Source organism: Mesoplodon bidens (genome assembly GCF_964165515.1).
Source record: "Mesoplodon bidens genome assembly, chromosome: 4".
NCBI lineage: Eukaryota > Metazoa > Chordata > Mammalia > Artiodactyla > Ziphiidae > Mesoplodon > Mesoplodon bidens.
In genome coordinates, this window is record NC_138160.1 from 27,092,595 (window position 1) to 27,110,911 (window position 18,317).

An 18,317-nucleotide genomic window follows, 5' to 3' on the forward strand; every position below is an offset into this window, starting at 1 on the left:
TGCGGCTGGGGGAGGGTTCTTTTCCTGTTCTGGTTCAAGCAGCCGAATAATGAAACTGAAGCTGAGATGCACACAGCATAAGCGTTATTCAGTGGCCAAAGGATGGAGAAGGGGGAACTAAGTTCACAGATCAACTTCTCGCCCATGTGGTAAGAGGGATTTAATTTTAAAGAGTAAAGACAAAAGGAGGAGTGAGGCTAATGATGGGGAGGCATATGCATTAGTCTACCAGGGAGGGGGTAGGGCTTTTCTGAAGGAGTGGGGTGCCACCCGCTTACTAGCCTTTTTATTGGTCCTTAACGTCCAGTCAAGGCCTCTGGTAGGTGTGTCATTTAATATGCTAATGTAGTAAAATCAACATGTAATGAGACTCGAGGTCTGTTGAAGGTCAGATCGGTCGCCATCTTGGTCCCAGCTGGTTCCATCTGGTTTTTTTTATTTGTTTGTTTGTCCCTTCCTTTCTTATCTCTGGACTCTTTAACCTAAAGATTTATGTTAACTCCTGCTAAAGGTGGGGGTTGGAGGGTTGTGAGCAAAGACCTGGAGCAGCTCTGGCAACACTCCTGTGGCTGTCAAACCCAAGTTCCTGTGCCCAACGCACAGTGAGGTCCAATAAACTGAAACATTGGAGTTTGGAGCAGGAAATGTTTATCGTAGGGCCAAGCAAGGAGAACGGGGAGACTCATGCTCCAAAGAATTTTTAAAGGCTGCAGGGTGTGTGGCCTCCTCTGATTGGTCGATGGTGAGGTAACTGGGTGGTGCTGCAGAAATCTCATTCATCAGCCTTCCGGTTCCAGCCAGTCTGGGGTCCTCATGCTTGTGCTCAGCCTGAAGTTCCCATCCTCCACCTGGGTGGGACCCTAGTTCCTGTAGAAAAACTCAGAGATTTGTAACATATTGTTATGTATATCCCTTCAGGAGGAGCTGGGAGTCCTGTGCCTCTATTGTTCTAATCATTAACTGTTTGAATCCGCCCTCTGGAACTCAGGGATGGTCTAGGAGGCTGAAGCCTTCTTCCTACAAGAAATGGGGGACACCGAAAGGCTTTTGTACCCTGGAGGGCCCCAAAGGGTCGTGCTTGGTTTCACTACCCTTTTAAGGGCCAAGATGACACACAAGTAGCCTTGGGGGCCATTGAGAACACGGGGACTCATGTATCACATGCCTTCACAATCTTTCCCTAATTCTTTTTTTTTTTTAATTCTTTTTATTTTTTTAAATTTATTTTTGTCTGCATCGGGTCTTCGTTGCTGCACACGGGCTTTCTCTAGTTGTGGCGAGCGGGGGCTACTCTTCATTGCGGTGTGTGGGCTTCTCATCGCGGTGGCTTCTCTTGTTGTGCAGCACAGGCTCTAGGCACGTGGTCTTCAGTAGTTGTGGCTCGTGGGCTGTAGAGTGCAGGCTCAGTAGTTGTGGCTCGCGGACTGTAGAGCGCAGGCTCAGTAGTTGTGGCGCACAGGCTTGGTTGCTCCGTGGCATGTGGGATCTTCCTGGACCAGAGCTCAAATCCATGTCCCCTGCATTATCAGGCGGACTCTTAACCACTGCGCCACCAGGGAAGTCTCTCTTTCCCTAATTCTGATGTCCCGCCTGGAAGAGGTCATATGAGGATTCCTTTCCTGTCACTCCATGGATGTTGACTTGCCTTCTCATGACCATTGTCTGAGCCTTTCCCACAGCGAGGCCTGGGAAAAGGGGCCGCTTCTCAGAGAGGCACAGGGGATGAACCTTTGTGTTCCATGATCTTTTGGTTTCCTTTGAGGATACTCTCCCCGCACCAGGCGCTGCAGCCCTAACGGCTGCAAGCAGTCTGGGAGGGGAGGGAGTGGAGGCCAGTCTCTGCACAACTTAGGCCTTTGCCAAATTGGAAAGTCTGCAGGTCCTCAGTGGAAACACCGGATTTCCTCTCATTCCCACACACCCCTCAGGCAAGTTCCTTCCCCCTTCCTGAAACCTTGGTTCTTTCTGCCACTCTACAGAGTTTTTATTCAGTAGGATATATTTCGTCTTGTCTTCTGGAAAGGCTGAACTGTGGTTATAAGCACATGAATGTAAAACACCCAGGGCCCCCTGCCCCTTTGTCTTGGCAAATACTCAAAATCTGATAAAGCAATTTGGCCCATCTTTTCTGCAGTTTAAAACTTCCATATGTGGTGTACATGCTTCTTAATGAGGCTCGTGACTCAATCCCTGACTTGCTAACTTAGCTCCAACATCCAGCAAACTGCTCAAACTGAAAGGAAACTTAGTAGAACTGCCTCATTTGGTAGATAAGGAAACTGAGCCTCAAAGATGCTAAATGACTTGCCTGGGAACCTACAGCTAGCTAATGGCAGAGTGTATCACTGGCTGTTAGAAATACTTGAGTCATTGTTAATTAACGATGAGGTCAGATCCTATGCAGTTGGATGCTAAGAATTTAAATATAGTGAGAAGATTATTTACCCAAAAGTCTATAAACACCAGAAGCATCTAAACAGTACAATTGTTCTGAAAGAAACAATTGTAAAATAACTACCCATTAAAAAAGAATAACTCCAGTGTAGTTGAAGAACTTATATGCATGCTGTATGTTGATGGCATGATCTACAGGCCTGCAGATGACAGGTGGTGGCATCATGGCTGCCCAATTTACACAAAGTGGGCAGGATGGTCACATTAAAATGAGCAACCACAGTGACCTCAGGAAAGTCTTGCTGCCCACATAGAAGTCTCAGTCAGTTACCCATTTGGTAGATAGCAACTGTTTCAAAGTGTTGAATTGCCATTTCACAAATACGTACATTGCCTCATAAATGCCCTCTTTCCCCAATCATTGTACTCTTTCAGAATCTAGATGCCTAAATTCCAGATATATAATTAATCCAGAACTGCCCAATGCCTGACATTCTGAGTAAACAATCTTAAACTGCAAAGGTACAAACTTGTTTCAGTATTTGAAGCCACAACAGATATATTTTAGAAGTACATAGGAAGCGGAAATAATTTATAATATTCATTTTGGTTTTCTGGTCCCCATCTGTTTTCTTGCACTCATCTTGAGAGAAAAGATTCATGATGTTTCATGAATTTCTGCAATTTCTACTCATTCCCATTTTTTAAAAATTTGAACAAATAGTCCATGTATTAGGACACAGAATATCTTCAAGCACTAGATTCTCAAACTAACTGCCAGGTCATTCTTTTTCATTTCCTTTGTCTTTTTTTTTTTTTTCCTACTGTTCAAGGGTCATCAGACCCAGAAACTAAAGGGTCTGGGTCCTGTCTTGATGTGCATTTCTCTCATTTGTCTAATTGAAGGCTGGACATAGTAATCCCGGAGAGCCCCTCTAGGTCCTCACCTTCTTTAATTCTATGAGAACAGCTCTCCCATCCCCTAAAATCCCAGCACAGACCTTGGAAAGCCTCACTTTCCAGAATCCATTATGTGCCCACAAATGTGCCGCTTCATGGCTCTTCGCACACTGCGTTCAGTGATCTCTTTCCCCAGCAGACCACAGCCTCCACAGGGCTGGTCATCATTTCTTCCCTGGCCTAGCACCATGCCTGGCACAGCTGATCCTTGCTGCATGAAACAAAGGCCGATCAAATTCTTCTTCTATCTCATACACAGCCATTCCGCTAGTCTAGAGCCAGTCGTGTAGACAGTTAAACATTAGCCAGTATCTTGCTCTTCCAAAACATAAGCTGACCTAAAGGAGTCAAAATCATTTGATTTATCATGTTTCTCAATCAGTTGTAGGTTTGTCTGTTAACACCTGGGACTGCAGGTGGTGGACGGATTCATGCGGGCTTTTGCTCTTTAAGGGATAGAAACATGCCCTGTTTGTTGTTGTTGTTGTTTTCGGTGGTAGTGGTGGTGCCCCCCTATCAAGGTAGGAACTCAGTGATAGCTGCTAATTGACAAAATAGAAGGGCTGATATTAAAACACTCAGTATTATATTCTTGACCTTGAATTTGAGGGTTAAGAGTGAGTTAAAGCAATGCCTTCATTAGGGATTTTGTTCACCTGTAACAGAATGACTAATTAACAGGACTGGAGGTAGGGGCCTGTTTTTCTCTCATGTAGTAAGTCTGGAGGTAGAACACCTAGGGTTGGCACAGCAGCTCAAGGAAGTCAGGCCACTGTCTTATGGTTGGTCACAAGATGGCTACTAGAGCTCCAGCCATCACATGTGCATTTTAAGCATGAAAAAGGAAGAAAAAGAACTCTCATAAAAAATGAACCTCTCTGATAGACCCACCCAACAACTTCATGGGCCAAGACTATATGATATGGCTACCCCTCTCTGAAGGAACACTAACAAACATAGTGTTTTGGCTGGGTACTTGTTCTTCAAACACAGATGGATTTCTGTTAGGGAAGAATAGAAGAGAAAGAATATCGTGTAGTCAACTAGCCACAGTTCCCTCCTGTGGCTCCTCAGACATACCCTTCTTTCTGTATGTGGGATAGACTCTCTATTTTCAAGAGAGAAGGCTCTCAAGCCTCATAGAGTTAGCAGATCAAGATTGGAGCCCTGGATCTCTGGGTGATGTGTGATCCTCTCCATCAGTTCTGGATATAACTCCTTGCAACTGAGCCCCGACACATCTAACCTGCAGTACTGGGAAAGGTGTATGATAGCTACAATAAAAACTTTCCTTTATAAAAGGAGGGAGGGAAAACAAAGCAGTCACTGTCATTGGCAATGACCAAATTCTCCTGGAATAGGAAGAGTCCAGCCCCTCATTCTTGTGGCAAGGACTCCTGTTCCTTGCCCTCCGTGGCCTTGCCTCTCTCTGGAGGCTATTCCTCATTCATTGTTTCCCATGACCACTTCTGTGGTGGGCATGGGGAGGCCACCTTCTCTGGGGCTATACACAGCACCAAGCCTACTGTTCATTGATGTGAATTGCTGCAGATCAGGTTGGGGTCTTTGGGCAATAGAGTTCCCTCACAGACTTAGTAGGCTTCTGGTCAATTCCCGATGACTTGTTTCCTTTCCTTTCTAGTTCATGAGTTTTGCCCATGTCCCTAAATTTTAACTTAATGTATGCTACTTAACATATGCTGCTGGCCATTGCTGAGACAGTGGCCTCCGGTGCGTGGTCACATCTTTGACAGCAGGCCTACAACCTCTGTCTAATAGGGCACCACTCGCCCCCTTCTAATCAAGCAGCCTGTCTCAGCCCTGCCAGGGTCCGAATGCAGGCCTCTCAGGAGACAGATTGTAGGTTCAATGTCAAGCGTGCCTTCCTTAGTAGAGTGGTATTTCTTCCCATCTCACTTGCCAGCTGAGGAGCTCAGGACTTTGCTGGGAGTGATAAAGCACCACCAATATTCTAATTTTTTCCTACCAACTTCTCTAACACGTCAACACGTCTGTGACTTTCCACTGCACAGCAGCTGCCAGGTGAACCAAATATTTCATAGTACAGTGAGCATCACCTTTCCAGCCTACAGTATCTAAGTCCTTGGCATCTCCCTCCCTCCCCCACTTGCTCATCTAGTTCCACATTTTAGGTTCTGTTACTTTTATTTTATTTGCTTATTTACTTTTTGACCGCACCATGCAGCATGCAGGACCTTAGTTCCCTGACCAGGGATCGAACCTGCTCCCCCTGCAGTGGAAGCTCAGAGTCTTAACCACTGGACTGCTGAGGAAGTCCCAGGTTCTGTTACTTTTAGTTTCCCCACTTCTAGGTACCACAGTGTGCATTTGTTTGGAGTTTAATTCAGCTAATCGGTTGGATTTTGAAAAATCCAAATAACGGTCATTAAACGACATGGGGGGTTATTTTTTCTTCCATGTCTGTTCTTAAGGAATGCTGGCATGAACCTCACCCAGAATATCCACTTTCATCTCATTGGCCAGAACTCTGTTGTAGGGCTATCCATACCTCCTCCAAGAGAGGCTGGGTTTTAGATGAATACATCGCCACATCCAAGAAAATTAAGGAAGAAAGAGGGAATGGCTATCACATAGACAGTCACAAGCTTCTGGCTCAAGCTACCTGCTTATTTATCATAGGCGGTCCATCGGTGGTCGAGCAGAGATCACCAGGCAGGGTGCCCGTCCGGGGCAGTCGGGTACAAGTGCAGAAAGGCAAGGTTGTCAGAAGCAGGCAGGCAGCGTGCTGATGTAGAGAGGGGCAAGGCCCCGCCCCGTGGGTCTGGCTGCTAGTCCTGGCTCTGTTACTTACTGTGAGACCTCAGGCCAATTATTTAGCCTCTCTGTTTCTGTTATTTTTTCTGAGCCTTTAAAAAGTGCATACTAACAGTATATCTCCCTGCAGTATTGTTGTGACAATTAAATAAGGGAATCGATGGAAAGTGCTCTTTTTTTTTTTTTTTTTTGCGGTTCGCGGGCCTCTCACTGTTGTGGCCTCTCCCGTTGCGGAGCACAGGCTCCGGACACGCAGGCTCAGTGGCCATGGCTCACGGGCCCAGCCGCTCCGCGGCATGTAGGATCCTCCCGGACCGGGGCACGAACCCGTGTCCCCTGCATCGGCAGGCGGACTGTCAACCACTGCGCCACCAGGGAAGCCCGGAAAGTGCTCATTTAGAGCAGTGTCTGACACGTGATTACACTCAGAAAACATTAGCCATTCGCCAGTGTTGGTAAAATGGGGGCAGATGCTCTTGTTTTATAAGGTGGTTATGGGGATCGGAGGGAGAATGAATGAGACAGTGAGGAAGCAGCCATCACAGGGGGAGGTTTCCCCTCACTCCCTCCTTGTAGCCACGCTCTCCTTGTCCTCTCTTACCTCTGCAGGCAGCTGAGCAGGCTCTGACCTCAGGGTCTTTGCACTTGCTGTCCCCTTGGCTGAGAACAGCCTTCCCAAAGGTATTCTCTCACCTCCGTCTCTTGCTTTATTCAGGTCTCTTCCCAGCAGGGCCTTTCCTAATCCCCTCCTACACCCAGCCCTCTTTGTCCTCTGATGCTACCCTAATTCTCTTCACAGTGCTAATCACCATCTGACGTTACCATATTTTATGTTTACTAACGGCACCCTCATCAGATCACAGGCTTCATGAGGCTCTGTAGGAACGTTGTCTGTTTTGTTCAGGGCCCAGCCCGTGATGGGCACTCAGTGAACACCAGTAGTAAATATTTAAGCAACATTGGTTTCCTTTTAAAATGTGAGCATTTTCTAAAAGTCAAGAGAGGAGTCCTAGCCAGGAGGAAGGAAGATTAGATGGAGGTTGAGGAATTTGAACTCAGCAGAGGTTCAAATAGGAGAACATTTAGAATCCAGGACAGTTGGAAGCGGGAGTTAGTACAATAAGACAGTGCAGTGTAACCGGATTTTGAGGCAAGATCTGGATAAGCCAGGAGACCTCCTGCCAGGTTCAGGATTTAACCTTGGATTTCAGGTGACTCTGAGTCTATGACTTTGGGCAGATGATTGGTTTCACTTAGTTCACTGTTTCTCTCCTTTTTTTTTTTTTTCCATTATTGTCCCCCTCCTCTTACCCCTTAAATTCTAACACAAGAAATTAAATACTAAGGAGTAAGTGTTTGTCAGGTGGGATTGAGCTTTGCAAGGGAGGTGGGGCATTAACCATTATAATATCTAAGTTTTGTGGGTAATGTCACCCTGCTGAAAAAACAGGGCTTAGCTAAAAGGGGATCTAAGAACTTTGGTCGATTCTAACACCACATTAGTAAATTACCTCGGGGACAGAAGCATTTATTTTTAATGTTAAGGCTGTCAGCTTCAAGCTACTCAAAATTAATTTAAATTATCATGGTTGTTTGCTTGAGATAGGAAGCTAATTGGAGAATTATGTATGGTAGACAAAAGTGAACTGTACCATTGCAGCAGACCGCCATGTCCACAAATTCTACTCCCTGTTGAAATGGATTGATCTTCAGGATGAGAAATTTTTAGACCTTTATACACATCAGCCATGGAAGGATGTTGTTATTTGTAACCATTTTCAGACTACTTTGTCTTCTCTGGGTCAACATTCTGTTCACTGGAATAGTTGGTATTGGAATGTTTCATGGGATATTGTGGAAGAACCACACTTTTCACAGTAGTATTGTAAGATTGTGTATCTTTGCATATGCCTTGAGTCATCTCAAAATGTTGCAGTGTATGGGAATGCTTCTACTTCCTTTATTTATAGAAAATCGCAGAAAAGGAGTTGATCAAATAGGGGGCTAGAAAGATTACTGGAAAATTCCTAATTACAGGTATGGAATTGACAGGTTATGTAGCCTATGAACACCTTAATAAGACTAAATCTCTTTGAGGGTGTCTGTACACTTGAAATAATTTCTCCTTTTCTGAAAACTCCTTCTCTGCCCTCACCACATTCAGGGCCAGAGGGTGGGCTCCCAGCAGCCATATTGATACCTCATGACCCTGCCCCCTTGGCGATAACCAATTAGACTACTGATAGACAAATGATCCAGTCTGAGCCAATCGGCTTTGCTCACCTCCAATGTATTCATTAAAAAGTTTTGAGCTGTGCAGAAAACAACTCAAGGTAAAGTTTAAAGGGGTATTTTTTGTTTTTAGTTTTGTTTTGCTTTACCTTTTCTCTTTCTCTTTTTTTTAAATTTAAGAAGTTAAAATTTTCAAATGTCATGTATTATAAGAATTGATAGGGTCTTTCAGATCGAGGTGGGAGGGCAGTACAGCCCCATCTAGGATGGGTGAAACCCCAGATGCTGTGGGGAAGCTAGAGCATTCTCTCTCCCCAGGCTTGCCCCTCTGCCTTCTATCAATCATCTTTATTTTATTTCTTGGCAGGATGACTTTCTTTGCTCTTCATTTCACAGAGCAGGTAGAATATTGCCATCCAGGGGTCCTATTTCAAAAGTTATAGTTCCTGGGCTTCCCTGGTGGCGCAGTGGTTGAGAGTCCGCCTGCCGTTGCAGGGGACACGGGTTCGTGCCCCGGTCTGGGAGGATCCCACATGCCGCGGAGCGGTTGGGCCCGTGAGCCATGGCCGTTGAGCCTGCGCGTCCGGAGCCTGTGCTCCGCAACGGGAGAGGCCACAACAGTGAGAGGCCCACGTACAGCAAAAAAAAAAAAAAAAAAAAAAAAAAAAAAAAAAAAAAAAAGTTATAGTTCCTGCCACACCCTGGAGACTAGATCCCTTCTCTCAAGGTCTCTCCATTCTCAGAGAAGAAGTCTGCTCCAGATTGCATGAGATGCTCAGCCTGGGGCCCATCAACAGGGGCTGGGGACTTATGTGAATGTGGCTGCCAGGAATGTGCCTTCATTAATTCTGTTAAGAGGGTGGTCATAGACTTGTTACCCACTAATTTCCATTTATTTATGCATCTCTCACTAAGCTATGAATGACTTCAAGACAAGGAATTTGCCTTTTTGATAGTATATTTTCAGTGCCAAGTTCAAGGTCTGGTTCTTAATAGATGTTCAATAATACATGTTGCTTAAATATAAGGTGACATTGGGGAAAAAATTCTCTACCACTCTTAAGTTTGGTCCTCTTCAATCAGACTTATTTAATGAATACCTTACCCAAGATGTTTACTCTGTTTTCATATGTATGGAATCACCTGAACTGTGAGTAACACCTTGAATCCCCATCAAAATTTTAACTTTAAACCATCTTTAAAAAATTGTTTTAGGGACTTCCCTGACAGTCCAGTGGTTAAGACTCTGTGCTCCACTGCAGGGGGCATGGGTTCTATCCCTGGTCTGGGAACTAAGATCCCGCATGCTGCAAAGCACGGCCAAAAGAAAAAAATTGTTTTAAATTATTGAGTCTACAAGGTGACAGACACTGTGCTGAGGTAGGGAATGTATTGATGAACTAGACATTGCCACTATATTTGAGAACCTCTCTGTGGAGTATTAGAGAACTTAGAGATCATTTAGCTTAACTTTCTCATTTTACAGATGAGGAAACAGAGACTCAATAAGAGTTGTTAGGCCTGATGGAAAACGTTTTGACTTATTCATAAGATTTTAATACGTCTGTGTGGAGTTACTTTTCAGTGAAAGGTGTTACGTATTTTGGCCAAAGGAGACATTCAATTTTTGTCCATGTGTGGATTATCTTTTCTTTGATCTTGCCTTTCTTTTTGATAGGCACATGATTATGTAGATGATATTTGCTACGCTTTTGGTTTATTTGGAACCAATTAATAGCTGGCACTCAAGTTCTTTGGAAACTCACAACTTAACTCTATCGGAAATTTCTTTACGGTTACTCAGTGTTAGTATTTATTATTGATGTGGCTTCTGACACCTCTCCCATTTATTATTATTCCTTGTTAAATCACTTCCTGAGAAGGCTCGAGAATGTTTTCCATCTTTGATGGCACAGTTTATATTGACTTTCTCTGGGTGAAAGTGAAGTTCTGAGAAGAGACTGAAAGGAGTCATTCTTCTGTGTTTACAGAGGATGGAGGTGAAAATCTCTTTGGTGGAGAAGGAGAGTTGGCCATGGAATTCAATTAACCTATCGCCGAGGGTGGATGGATTGTATGCCGGGCGCTGTGCATGTTCAGTGGGAGGGGATCATTGCCGCCCCCGTGGGGAGCCGCACCTGCCACAGACGTGTGCAGCCTGGGGGGTGCATGGCTGTGTGAGCAGTGTGTCCAGAGCAACCCAAGGAGCGGCCAGGGCTGCTCCCCCAGAAGCTTGGAGAAACATCTCTCTGCAGGAGATGGCTTTTGGGTTGGCCTAAGTGTAGGCTGGTTTCAACAGTTTACCAAAGAAAAAGAAGCAAGGCGACTAAAGCTATAGGCTGTAAAGGGACATGATACCCTCTGAGTCTACATGATAAAGCCAGGACCCTCAGCTAAACTTAGGACTGGCGGTGGTCTAGGGGAGAGCCTGCATCGTTCTGCAGGGCTGACCGGCTCTTCTCCTCTTGGTAGCACTGTGAGAGCAGAGTTCTGGAATGGAGAGACCTCCTGTGCATACACTTGGGCTGATCAAGGCAAATGGACATAGACATGAACTTCCCAAGAATGTGAGTCCTTAAATATGTCCAGAACCCCTCTACAACCTTCCAGGGAGTCTTGTCACACAGAGCCTCCTGAGTGGATGTGAGTTTGATGGGGGTTGTCCTGGCAAAAGCCGTCTCGTTTCCCTGCTGATCAGGGAAACTTCCTGGGGAAGGTCAGCATTCTGGAGGTTTCTTGTCTGAGGGAAGGGTGTGTGTGCGTGCGTGTGTATCTGTGCATCTGTGTGTACAGGTATTTCTTTGTGTGTATCTTTGTATCTGTGTGTCTTTATGTGCATCTGTTTATCTGTGTATAACTGTGTGTGTGTACATCTGTGTATGAGTGTGTGTGTGTACATGTGTGTGTGCACAGGGTGGAGGGAACAAAGCTGTGGAATGGGGAGGGGCATTAGGTTCCTGACTCAAAAAGCAAACACAGTCCTTCTGTAATATTCTCCTGCCATGCATGCTGTGTCAGAAGGCTCACTGTTGTGACTGGAATTTTTTGTTTTTCCTCTTCCAGGTGTGAACGAGTCCAGGGAAGGTAACCCTGTTGCTGCTGGTGGAACACCTCATTTCCAGGTCCTTTGCACGGGCCCCGCTGTGAAGTGAACCAAGCACGGACCGGTCAGACACTTCCTTCCTTCCCTCATTGACACTCTGGGCCCAGCAATTGTTCCACTGTTGTTCTAATTGTGTCCCATCCTCCTCTTGCCAAAGCAAACAGCCAGAACTAGAGTAGGTGTTCCCTAGGCTTGTCTGCCAGCCTGAACATGAACACAGGCAAAGCTGAGGACAGCCCGCGTTCCCGTGGGACGTGGGGCCCCGCAGGGCCCAACCCCCAGGAGTAGGTCCTCTCATGATGTTGGCGTCTGGGAGTCGCCAACCATGCCCATCACCCAGGACAATGCTGGGCTGCACCTGCCCCTCCTCTACCAGTGGCTGCAGAACAGCCTGCGGGAGGGTGGGGCCGGGCCGGAGCAGCGCCTCTGCCAGGCGGCCATCCGGAAGCTACAGGAGTACATCCAGCTGAACTTTGCTGTGGACGAGAGTGTGGTCCCACCTGACCACAGCCCCCCGGGGATGGAGATCTGTACTGTGTACCTCACCAAGGAGCTGGGGGACGCAGAGACTGTGGGCCTCAGTTTTGGGAACATCCCTGTTTTCGGGGACTATGGAGAAAAGCGCAGAGGGGGCAAGAAGAGGAAAACCCACCAGGGCCCCGTGCTGGATGTGGGCTGCATCTGGGTGACAGAGCTGAGGAAGAACAGCCCGGCAGGGAAGAGTGGGAAAGTCCGACTGCGGGATGAGATCCTCTCCCTGAATGGGCAGCTGATGGTCGGAGTTGATGTCACTGGGGCCAGGTGAGTGGGGAGTGCCAGCTGACGCAGGGGCAGGATGCAGAACCCTTGTGGTTTGCTTATGCCTGATGCTGGGATCGGCAGCTGCTGAGGGTTATGAGTCCTACTGTGATGATGAGCCAGTGGCGTTTATCTTACAGAGGGAAAATACACACTCTAAGTTGAAGTTATTTGGTACTTATATGTTTCTTTTTTTGCTTCCTTATCTCTTAGAAGACTCAGGCTCGAAGTTTCTTCTTTTTTCTTGAAACTTGGGTTAGAAAGAAGAGAAACAGTACATGATAAGAGTATGAGAAATGTCACATTGAGTTAGACCCTCTTTTCCATTCAACCTAGCATCTCACCTCTAATCGGAGCAACAAAGATTAGGTCCTGGTTATGTTTTCATCTGCCTGTCCCATATCACCTTTGTCACAGACTCACAGTCCAGAAGACCCTTGAGATGCTTAGAAATGTCTTTAGACCATCCCCCACCCTGCCAGTTTCCCCATCCTGGAAGATCCATTTGGATCTTATCTGAATGAACATATTTCTGTTTTCTACCCGTGTGACAACCTACCATGGCAGTAAGTTACGATTGGACTGTTCTGTTGTTTTCTGGGTGAGTTAGGGTCTCTAAGACCACTCTCAGCTTCAGTGATTTACTCGGGGAACTCACAGAGCTCAGAAAAGCTATTATACTCATGGTTATAATTTATCACAATGAAAGGAATCAGATTAAAATCGGCAAAGGTATAGGGTGCATAGAGTAGAGTCCAGGAGAGACCAGGAGCAAGCTTCCAGTTGTCCTCTCTTAGCAGAGCTGTACAGAAGCACTCAATTCTCTCAACAATGATGTGTGACAACACTTAACGGAGTATTGTTAACCTGGGGAATTTGCCCAAGCCTTGGTGTCCAGGGTTTTTATTGGGGGTCGTTCACACAAGCATTTCATGCCTGTGTAGCTGACCTTTGTTACTAAGTATCCAGTCCTTCCAGAGGCCAAACTAGTAACACATGGCCCAAAGCCACCATCATAGATCACATTATTAGCATAAACTATCTGGTGTGGCCCAAGGCCCCAGGTATACAAAGACACTTATCAGGCAGGATATTTCAAAAGCTTAGACGTTACCTCCCAGGAGCTGGTCAAGGGACATTCCTTTCTTTGGAATGCACAGGTGTTGAATACCCCAAACCTGCCAATTTAATCCATTACTGCACACCAGGGTTTTAATGATGGGTATATATGAAAGAGACAGGAAAAGAGAAGTTTGAAGATATTCTGAGATGTGTAAGTTTTGTCAAGCCTTCAGGGGCTCCTGTGAGGATGTCTCCTATATCCCAGAAGGAGAGAATCATAGAGAGAAGGCACCTTGAAAATCATGGTGACCTTTCGATGGGGGATACATCTAACCCGAGAAGACCTTGGAGAGAGAAACAGTGCAAAAATACCTTGACTTCAATCTTTTCCTTCCCTTCTGTCTCCTACCAGAGCTTCCCATCAATGGGAATCAGCCAGGGGCAAGGGACCCCACTGATGTCGTTCATATGTGTGAGCCTCCTGGGACAAAAGGGCAGGGTAGAAAAGGGTGGAGAGTGGATATGGGGCAGGGGGTCAAACAAGAAGTCATTAGGCACATGCACCATGGTCTGAGTTTAAATGAGCCAGTTCATGGAAAGGACATAGCACAGGGCTGGCTGGTTGATGTGAGTACTTATTCAGTAGACACTTCCACCAGTATTTCCTTTGGGTTGCCTCTTGGACTGATGGGATGCTTTTGGCTAATGGCTGAGTGCCTAACTGGCAGTTACTGAGAGGCAACTGCTCATTTTCAAGGAGTGATGCTGCAGATAAATGTTTTTATTTGGGATTAGAGATTGCTCTTAGCAAAGAAGCAACGCTGACCACCATAGCACTCAAGATGCTCCAAGGACTTGATAAGGTGACTCTAGTCCCTGGTGGTGGGTTCCTTAGGATTGGAAGTGGGGATCACTCTGAGGCAGCCCTTTCAAAGCTACTCTTGAATGTCCTCATCATTTGCAGCTGTCTGATTTGAAGGGAGTGGGTTTGGATGGAGAGGTAGGAGGAGGAGCATGGAGGGCACATCCGGCAGGAGAGTGCTGTGGTCAGGAGCTGCAGCTCTGAAGTCAGACAACCGGGGCTGCCTCCCCAGATTTCCCCACTTATCAGCTGGTCAACCTTGGGAAAATCATCCCTCTCAGACTCTGATTTCCCATCTGTGAAATAAGAACAAGTATCTATTGATACCAATGACTAAATGATGAAATAATGCACATGTAGGGCTTAGTACTATGTCTAGTACAATAAATAGTGCTCAACAAAAGCATCAGGATGACTATTGTACATGGAGAGTGTTTTGGAAGACTGGGATTTTCTTATCCAAGAGGTTGGTGGAGTCTTTAGGACGTTGGAGAAAGTCTTCCCATACTTGGGAAATGTTCTTTATCTGTTTAGGTAGCTCTTCTGTTGTGCTGCTTAAGGCTGTGGAGTCTTTAAGAGGCAAAGTTTTCTGTCCCAGGCTCTGAAAGTATATCTGGCCCTGGAATAAGATGGTTTTACAGCTACAGGGGAGGATTCCTTGGTGATTTTAATTTACTCATTGGAGCCAGTGATAGGATGATGCCCATTTTGCAAAGAAAGAAGATACAGAAGAATAGAAAGGTGATGGGCCCAGGGTCATGAGAAGATGGAACACAGCACTAGACTCTTTCATGGAAGCTCTGAGGAAGGAGCAAGTATGATGTGATGGAAGAAGCAGCAGGACTGAGCCTGGGATTCTGGGTTCTCTCCACAGGTCTTCTGGAAACTAGCTTTGAGACCCTGGGTAAGTGTGTCAGGATAGTGGAGTGGGGGTGGGAAGGATTTTCGCTGCCTTTGCTAACATATTAGGAGAGATCTGTGAAACATTTCACTTGGGCCACCTGAGCTGGTGTTTTGGTTCCAGAAGCCCACAGAGGTGAAGTGGTGTTCCCGTGATGCCCAGCCAGTGATCACTGGCAGAGCCGACTCTCATTCTCCCTCTGCTGACTCCCAGCTGGATACCCGATCCAGTGCACCACTCCACCTAGTGCGGTCAGGAAGAAACATTCAGGCAGGTGTGGCCAGTTGGCATCTGGGCTGAAATAGCTGAAGATGAGGAGCTTGGGGAACGGAAGTAGGAAAAAGGTCAAGGAACAGGCCTGTGGGTGTTCTAAAATGTGCCTGGGATTTGTTTGAATCAAGTATGGTAAGACCTGCAGACAGGGAAATGACTGTCATGAAGGAAGAAGTTTATGCTCACAGATCCCTAGAAACAGGGGGCACAGCACACTGTGCAGGGCCACAGGGGGAAGCACCAGCGTTGGTCAGGAGGCAGAGTGGGGAGAGGGGAAAGCAAGGCCCAAAGCCTTTTTTGGGGGTTTCAAGGGATGGATTGGGCGAGGCATGGTAGGTATGCTGAGTAATCCTAGGATAGGATAGTTTGAGTAATTTTGGCAGGCTCTGAGCTATAGGGGTGGTCTCCAGTTGTCCAGTACCTGACCCCAGGTGGTTTAGACAGGGGAGTATGGGCTTGATGTGTGAGAGTTTGATAAAGAAGACAGCTGGGGTGTGGGCTCTGGGCTGGTTGGTTAGTATAGCAAAGGCACATTCCCAGGGGAATTGTTTGCTATATCTAGGAATTAGCTGGCCCCAGGGTGGTTAGGGGGAGGGGACGGGGGAGGCAGTCTCTCCAGGATCAAGGCCCCAAATGCCAGAGCATCAAGAATACGGAAGCTAAGGAAACAGTTAATGTACTGGGCTTCTAGGAATTTTCCACAGCTAAGGAAGTAAATCCTCCAAACATAACTTTTCTACTAGTGAATAGTCATGGCTCTGAACTTCCCTTCTCTGATGGGGCTATTGTGTGTGTGCTGGATGATGGAGGGCCAGGTAAGGGAAGGTCTACCCAGAACCACTCAGATGTAGGGGTAGGAGAAGGAGAAGGCCAAGACCCTCTGCTTGGTCTTCAAGACAGTATGAAAGTGAATCAAGTAATGAGGCAAGGGCTCCTGGAGTCCTGACTTCCCAACACCCATAACAACCAGCAAGTTCACAAGACAGCAGAGAAAGAGACAAGGCTGATTTTTCAAGATTCACTCCTTAGTTCTCTGGCATAATTAAAAGAAATGCTGTTTATTGAGCAGTTGCTACCATAGGGACACTCTGCCACCCACTGTGATTTAATACATACCACAACTTTATAAAGGACAGCTTTAGATGAGAACCTTGACCACAGAGAGGCCATGTAACTTGTCCAAGGTCACCTAAGAAAGCAAGAACCAGATGTGAACTTGGGTCTAGCTGCCACCACATTCTGTGTCCCTAACTTCTGTGCTGTGCTACCTCAAATCTGCACCAGAGTTATACTTTGGTCCTTGTCACCTTTACTTGTAAGCAACAAATTTCAGGTGTCAGTACACTAACTTCCCTCCCCCCGCCCCCCCACCGACACAATAAGTCATCCACAATATCACTTGGAATTATAATAGGGGGCACTCTTTTGGGCAGTCCATTCTGTTCCTTCTCTTGAGTTTGATTTAGAATTCAAAACTCTCTTAGATGATGTTATGGGGTGAATTGTATGTCCCACCCCCCAAATTCACACGTTGAAGTCCTAACCCCCCAGAACCTCAGAATGTGGCCTTATTTGGAAATAGGGTCATTGCGGATGTAATTAGTTAAGATGAGGTCGTATGGGAGTAAGGTGGGCCCCGATCTAATAGGACTAGTGTCCTTATAGAAAGGGCAGATCTGGGGATACACATGCACAGAGAATGCCATGTGAAGGTTGGCATCATGCTGCCACAAGCCAACAAATTACAAGAAGCTAAGAGAGGGACCTGGAACAGATATTTCTCCAGTACTCTGATCTTGGACTTTGAGCATCCAGAACTATACGACACATTTCTGTTGCTTAGGCCACTTGGTTTGTGGTACTTTATTTTGACAGCTCTAGCAAACTAATGTACATGATATTTTGACCATGTCACCTATGGCTAGTCAGTTATTCAGACAACTTCCTCCCTGACAAAGTCACTCTGGAAACTTTAGAGCACTGTGGATGTTTTCGGAAGAGAACACTCTGAAGATCGCATGTGTGCTAAGCCTGGGGGAAGCAGGTGCCAAATGTAGAAGATGAGGTCATAGTTGGCTTATTTTAAAAATTCGTTTAGGGTCAGTTTGGAAAGTTCATCCCTGGGGGAAGAACAGAGAATTCACAGCCATGGGTTTGACACCCTTCTGCACCCCAGAACCGGTTCCAAATCTTAACCTGTGACTGTCCCAAAATTGCAGATCCCTTTCTGCTTTTTCCCTGACTGACAGTCACGAGGTCGGCAGTTTGCTGCCAGCATCCCCAAGTAGCACTGGGAACCCCTTATTCTTTTGAGTGGTAACAGCATCATCGCAGAGTGAACTTCTAGAAAACTTTCTGAGACGGCGAGGGATACCAGTATCGTTTGATGTCACATGCCCCATCTGTCAGGCGTAGCTGGTAACACAGGGAGGAAAGTTTTTGTCTGCGACTCTATCAGACCTACTCTGGGGAAGATGAGATTTTCTGGAATGTTCTGTATATGTCTTTTTGTCGACCGGAGAACTGGGAAGGTTTTTTAGATTATTTCCTACAAGGAATACTTTGTAACCCCGTTCCCTCCCTCCCTCCCACCGCTAGCTTTCTATAAGTAAAACAGATCTGTTCCCTGCGGACAGATTGTTCCAAATTGGTACCAAAATGTGGAATTAATTAAAACACAACCCACACACCAAAACAAAAACAAGCAGCCTTTTCTGAAAAGTAAAAGGGCCCATGTTCCACTTAAAATGTATTTTTCAGGATGTGAACCTCAAGTGGACTTTTTTGTACATTAATACATATGAGCAGGACACAGAGCAAAGAACAGGGTCCTCGGAGAGGTGGACCTGGCTTCCAGCCCCGCTTATTGGCTGTGAGGTAAGGTTACCTCAGCCATGGGAGGTTGATGCTTTCCCCAACAGGGTCATTTAGTGGAT

General features: G+C 46.2%; 1 protein-coding gene across 1 annotated transcript in view; it reads left to right on the forward strand.

The window, feature by feature from the left end:
- Positions 1 to 11,810: 11,810 nt before the first annotated feature.
- The window catches only part of PDZD2 (PDZ domain containing 2), a gene marked incomplete at its 5' end in the record, with an annotated part of 246,289 nt that continues 239,782 nt past the window's right edge, over positions 11,811 to 18,317 (forward strand). Inside the window, one exon of the mRNA XM_081233372.1 lies at positions 11,811 to 12,286. Within this exon, the coding sequence (XP_081089498.1) occupies positions 11,811 to 12,286 (476 nt within the window). The remainder of the gene's footprint in view (positions 12,287 to 18,317) is intronic.